General features: G+C 26.0%; 2 protein-coding genes across 2 annotated transcripts; one reads left to right on the top strand and one right to left on the bottom strand.

The window, feature by feature from the left end:
- EIN_357700 (hypothetical protein) lies at nt 1-413 on the bottom strand (the record flags this gene model as incomplete). The annotated part of the gene is made up of 1 exon (XM_004255650.1): nt 1-413. A coding segment is annotated over one exon (413 nt), but the record flags the coding sequence as incomplete, so codon positions are not given.
- A 3677-nt stretch (nt 414-4090) lies between these two features.
- EIN_357690 (glyceraldehyde-3-phosphate dehydrogenase, putative) lies at nt 4091-5128 on the top strand (the record flags this gene model as incomplete). Its single annotated transcript, XM_004255649.1, has 1 exon — nt 4091-5128. One exon carries the CDS (start codon nt 4091-4093, stop codon nt 5126-5128), a length of 1038 nt encoding a protein of 345 aa, XP_004255697.1.
- Nucleotides 5129-6601: the final 1473 nt, after the last annotated feature.

Below are 6601 nucleotides of genomic sequence, written 5' to 3'. Positions count from 1 at the left end.
ATGTATATACGTGTTTTATGGACCCACCCATCTATAAATTCTGATTCCGATGAGGTGTAAAATGATGTTTTGACACATCCGGTTTGATTTACATTTTCTAATGGATATGGTCCATTTCCTTTGATGGTGCAGTGTTCTGCATCAAGGTATGAATAAGCAACTGCCGAGTATTCTGGTAGGTTATTCGAAAACAATTGATTGTTTTCAAGCTCAAAAGAGCCTTCATCAACCCAATTATCACATGTATTTGATGTGTAAATTCTTGCCTTCTTGCCATCTTTGACGTATTTTGTATACTTGTTGCTTCCGGTATAATAACATTTATCGAGTTGATAGACATTCACATATTCGTTGTAATTGGTCATGAGATATTCGGCTTGAGCAACTAACACAACAAGAAAGATGGAAATCATTTGATGCTGAATGTTTTATTATTCGAGTTTAAATAGTAAATGAACGTTTTCATAAAGTTTATATATCGGATTAATAAAAGGTATTTTTGATTTGCCACAAACTTAATTTGTGTTGTTTGATATGATAATTTGTGCCTTGAAAAGTTAATTATTCAAAAATGAACACAATAATAATAACAAAACGATGAAATTAAGGTCATATCATTTATATTCTTCATTGTTGTTATAAATACACCTTTTGTAAATACAATGTTCAAAAATAAAAAGTTATTTTGTCGAAAGTAATAATTTTGTTTATGATAAAATAATTTATTTTTTGAACTATTAATAACATAGTATTTTGAAAAGTATTTCAAAAAAGCTAAATAACCAGATTGTAAGATACATTTATTTTGATTTATTTTTTTTAATTTAAACAATAAATTAAATAATTATTTAATGACAAGAAATCACTTTTTATTAGTATTTAACTATATCCCAATTATTTATAAACATATATAAAAAAGTTTTAAAAAATAATCTAAATAACAAAAGCTTTAAATAAAGTCTGTTTTCTATTTAACGATATTGGGTTTTTACTATGAATTATAATAACAGTATTATAATTTATAATAAAAATAAAGTGGTTTTTCTAAAAAATGGTTTGTATTTTATTTTTTTGTTCTTTTTTTATAAATATGTGTTAAAAATAACAAAAAATAAAATTGCTAAATAACTGAAAAATTTATAAAGCAAAAACGATAGATAGGTTGGTCTTGAAATGTGAATACGACGAAATAAACGAATCAACCAGGTAATTCAAAATGAATATAATGTCATGTTAGATAGAGTAGACATGTCAAATCATCATTTGGGTCAAAACGACAACAAGTGATTTGGAAAAAAGTCAATGCTTGAAATTTGTTTATCATTAGTTTTAATTAATGACAATTTTATTAATAGTTAATAGTTTTTAATTAGCGATATTGAGTATAGTAAATTATAGTTTAATGTTTTTGGTCTAGTTCTTTTCTTTGTTATATTTTTAGAATATCACTAAATAGAAAACAGACTTTATATCATTTATAATAAATCTTTTCTAATTTAAAATTACCGCGTTCAGTTTTTTATGTCGAACAAATTATACAATTATTGTGTTTATTATAAAAAATAAAAATTTACAATATACTGTTATGGTTCTTTAATAATTTAATACGTATTTTATATCAAAAGACGATGAACAAAATTTAATGATTAATTTTTGTATTTTTATGTCGATGATGTAATAATAATTATTAATAATATCTAAAATAAAAACTCGTATTTTAATGAGTATTACGCATTCAATTGTATTTTCTAAAAATGTAAAAATAATTTTTCATTTTTATCTAATCCCACTTCTTTAATAAGCTCAAAGTTTTAACGATGTGTTTTATATAGAATTGGTCATCAATGCAAAAAAATGCAATCAAACCAATTGCAGTGTCAATAAGTGACAATGGTGATAAAAGGTATTATTTGTAAAATGTTCCATATAAACTGTTTTTCAAAAGTCGGTACTGAGGTGTCCCGATTTTTTGCATTTCTTTTGTTTATTATTTTTGGGAATCGTTTTTTTGTAATAAATTCGCTTATTTTTTCCAAGTAAAAAAGAGAAAAACGGTCTTCAAAAAATATTTTTTTACTTGAAGAATTTTTAAGCATTAAAAAAATCCATATAAAATTTGAAGTAACGGGATTTTTGTTTCAGAAAAACACACGAATTATCCCAAAAGTGCATTTTAGTACAAAAGCAAATAAACTTAATTTCAATCTTTTTCATTATCAAACATTTCATTAATTAATGAAATATTCACAAAACAAAAGCTTAGTTCGAAGATTAGTATGCTTAGTAGTGTTGTCACAAAAACAATAAAAATAACAAAATGATTTGATAACTTATCTTTGTTGGGTTTTATAAAGTCGACATTCTTTTTGAGCATTTCAGTGAGAACATCATTTTTAAAATATCCAATAACAAAATATTATTGTTATTTTGTATTATTTTTCTAGTGTTGCCCTTTGACAATTTTGACTTATGCCTGTCAAAATTATCAAACATTTGCTGTAATTTTTGGAACTCTTTTTTTTCATTATTTTTTATTCAGAGAAGATAACCACAGTTTGTTTTTAATTGAAAATATTTTTTAACGAAAGTAATTATCAGTTAAAACTCGACACAAACAACACCATCCCAATTCACTTAAACGTTAATTGTTGTGCTTTTAGGTCAACAATGCTGTGTATATGTTGCGAAGTATCGAGTTATGGTCAAATCAAATAACGGGATCGGGGTTTTTGGAAAAAGATGGCTAATATTCCGATATTTTCCCGAATTTGTACGAAAATAATTGAACGGGATTGGTATTTTTTTCAAAATAAAGTCAGTACTTTCGATTTTTTGTTTTTTGTTTTTTTAGGAAAAAACAAAAATAAAAAACGGGACTTTAGGAAGTTCTAAAAATATGACAGTACCGACTTTTGAAAAACAGTTTAGTTTATGTTAAATGCGATGGGTTTTATATGCTTTTACAAAAGTATTATATTTATTTTTAATTTGTGTTGGTCGTGTCATATTTTTGCTATTGGTGCATTTAAAAACAGTTTGCATGTGACTTGAATGGTCGTACTAATAACAATACGGTTCAACTATTTTGATTGATAAGCACGGTATTTTAAAAAAACTCTGTGATAAAAGTTTTTGAAGATGTAAAACGTTTTTTTGTAAGTAACTTATTACTGAACAATCACTTTAAAAAATCGGCACATTTTAAAGATTTGTTGTGTTCAAAGTAAAAATATCCAAAATCATCGTCTGTTCAGTTATAAACAATTATTTAACATAATTGAATTAATTCATCATGTTAACATATAATAACTTTGGTTGACAACAAATAAAATTTCTGTTATGTTTAATAATTATTTTTTTGTTTTTTATAAACATTATTTCAATTTATTATTGTGTATATTATAATTAACCAAATACATTCAATATTTATTATTGAATACTCAAATTAATTTAATATAATTAAATATTAACTATAAATTTAATTTGTTGTATAGAAAAGATGATTTAATTCATTCAAAGTCGATTGATTAATCAACTTTTTCGTTTTATCTTATTTTACAACGAAAAATATAATAATTCAAAAGTGTTATATATAATAATTTGTGAAGATGACATCAAGTTAATTATTTAGTTTGTTAAATTAAAATCAATTGTGATATTTTTTATTGTGTAGTTTATTTTTAAAAAGTTTTTGCAAATGTTTTATTACATTTATAAATAATATAAAAGGCAATATTAAATCAAAATATTAAATTGATAGTTTGTACACAAATTTTTTATACTTATTACAACTCTTTATGATATATTATCGATTTACTTTGATTGAAGTTTTGTATTTTTTTAAAACAAAAATTATTCCAAAAAACAATTATTCATAATATATTAGTATTCGAATAAAAATTTTAATTCTTAATAAACAATAACTTTAAGATTTATCACGATGTGTTTGCCGTTTTGTGTTTTTTCAATAAATTTGTGTGTTAAATTAAATATTATTATAAACACCAAAAATAAGTTACACAATATATACACATTACCACGTGTGTAATCAATTTAAATGATGTTATGTATCTCTTTAAACATCAGTTAAATGTCAATCAAAGTTGAATTTAATGGTTTTGGAAGAATTGGAAGGTTGGTTGCAAGAGTGATTCTTACCCGCCCAGAGTTCGAATTGGTTGCTTTGAACGACCCATTCATGAACCCAAAGTACATGGAATACATGCTCAAGTATGATACTGTCCATGGAAAGTTCCCAGGAACCATTGCTGTTGAAGGAGGCAACTTAATCATTGATGGGCACAAAATTATTGTTGTAGCTGAAAAAGACCTGGCTCAAATTGGATGGGGGAAACTCGGTGTAGACTATGTTGTTGAATCCACTGGTGTCTTCACCACAATCCCTAAATGCGAAGCTCACCTTAAGGGAGGAGCCAAGAATCTCATCATCTCCGCACCATCTGCTGGTGCCCCAATGTTTGTTGTTGGTGTCAACACTGAAGCCTACAAACCAGAGATGAACGTTTTGTCCAATGCCTCGTGCACTACCAACTGCCTTGCTCCACTTGCCAAGATCATCAACAACGAGTTTGGTATTATTGAAGCATTGATGACCACAATCCACTTTACTACTGCTACTCAAAAGACAGTCGATGGTCCATCCGGAAAGGACTGGAGAGCTGGCAGATGCGCGGCTTGTAACATCATTCCAGCTACTACTGGTGCTGCCAAGGCTGTAGGAAAAGTCATCCCATCATTAAACGGAAAGCTCACTGGTATGTCATTCAGAGTTGGAACTCCAGACGTCTCATGTGTCGATTTGACTGTCAGAACTGAGAATGAAGTTACAATCGAAAATATCAACGCTGCTATCACCAAATACGCTGAAGGTGAACTTAAAGGAATTATGGGAATTACACAAGACTTGGTCGTCTCATCAGACATCATTCACGACGACAGAAGCTCTGTTTTCGATGCTGCTGCCATTATCTTGAACCCACACTTCAGCAAACTCATTGCATGGTACGATAACGAGTGGGGATATTCCACAAGACTCGTTGATCTCATCCAGATCATCAGCAAAGTTCATAAAGTAATTCAGCACTACTCGGTTTTATGTTTTAAATAATTATATTTGTTAATGGTGTAATATAAAAAGATATTTTTACTGTAAAAATGTTATTAAATTGTTTTGAAAATGTAACAATTTATATTTGAAAAATTAATATGTAATTATTTCGATTTTAATAAAATAGTACTTTAACCTTACAATAATTTTGTTTTTATGAACATTTTTTGAAAAAAAATATTTTGTTGATGATAATATAAATCTTGTAATGATTAAATATAAACATTTCCAAAAATTAAAGAAAAAATAATAAATTAAAAATTATTGTTTGTGGTATATGTGTGTTTATTGTTTACATTTCAAAAAAAACACAGTGTTAGTTTTTTGTATATCATATCAAGTTCAAAAAAACAAAAACAATAAAATAAAAAGTGTTTTATATAAATCGGTAACATTATCGTATGGTTAAAATGGTCTGATACAATTATGAATTTCTTGAAACATTTGTCTTATTTTAATCATTTTTCAAATAAATTTGTAATGAAAAGCGATTATTCTTATTGGTGTTTAGTTTTCATGTATTTTATAAAGAAGCTATTGACACTTTACAATAATTATAATAAAATAAAGTAAATTAACCACACAGTTAAAATAATATATTAATTATTATTCTGTTTTTATGTGTATTCGTAACACACAAAACAAGCTTATTTTTGATTGTTTATTAACAAAAAATTATTTTTATATGATTATAAATACACATACAAATTATATAAACAATTTCCACAAGTACATAGATAATTACAGGTAGTTAAAACCTTCCGTCTTTTTAACAGCTTCCACTTGATTTTATATATTTAAATAATATTAATATAATAAAATGTATTGTATTGTTTTCAATGAAAGTTGAATATGTACAGTGCAGACTTTTTCTGTCCGAGGTGTGTATCCTAGTTTGTATAACAATTTCATTTTTTATAACTATTAAACCGATAAAAAGCGGTTAAAAAACCAGAGCGTTCTTTTATCACTCTATAGAATGCGCTTTTTTGTTTAATCCTTTTTGTTTAAAATCGTTTTTATGTGACTTTTGTTTATAAAAAGTGATTTTTGTTTAGAGTACACATATTTTTGTGTCAAAATAATTAAATTTATCAAATAATGATTAGTTATCCGTGTATTTATCATGTCCTCATTTTTGTGGTTATTCGATTAATGGTTAGTTATAAATAGAAGTTAAGTGTTGTTGTGTCTTTTGGCATAAAAATGTGTTTTTGTATTCAAATAAAATATCATAAAATCATTAATTATTGGTATGAAACAACAAAAATATAAAAACATAATATTAGTAATTATTAAATACGCATACAACCTTTTTATCATATTAAAACGAATATAATCTTGTTTTTAAACAAAAGATTAGTTGTTAAGTATGTCACAATACACAATTTCCAATTTAGAAACACATCGTCATCATTTAACAAATTCACCTGTAATGTATTACAATCAAACAACTATTCCATATCAAAGTTG

The sequence above is a fragment of the Entamoeba invadens genome, assembly GCF_000330505.1.
Source record: "Entamoeba invadens IP1 unplaced genomic scaffold scaff_1105074724911, whole genome shotgun sequence".
In the NCBI taxonomy this organism is placed as follows: Eukaryota; Evosea; order Mastigamoebida; family Endamoebidae; genus Entamoeba; species Entamoeba invadens.
The sequence above is the reverse complement of the archived record's forward strand: the minus strand, read 5'-3'. Positions and strand labels throughout refer to the sequence as shown.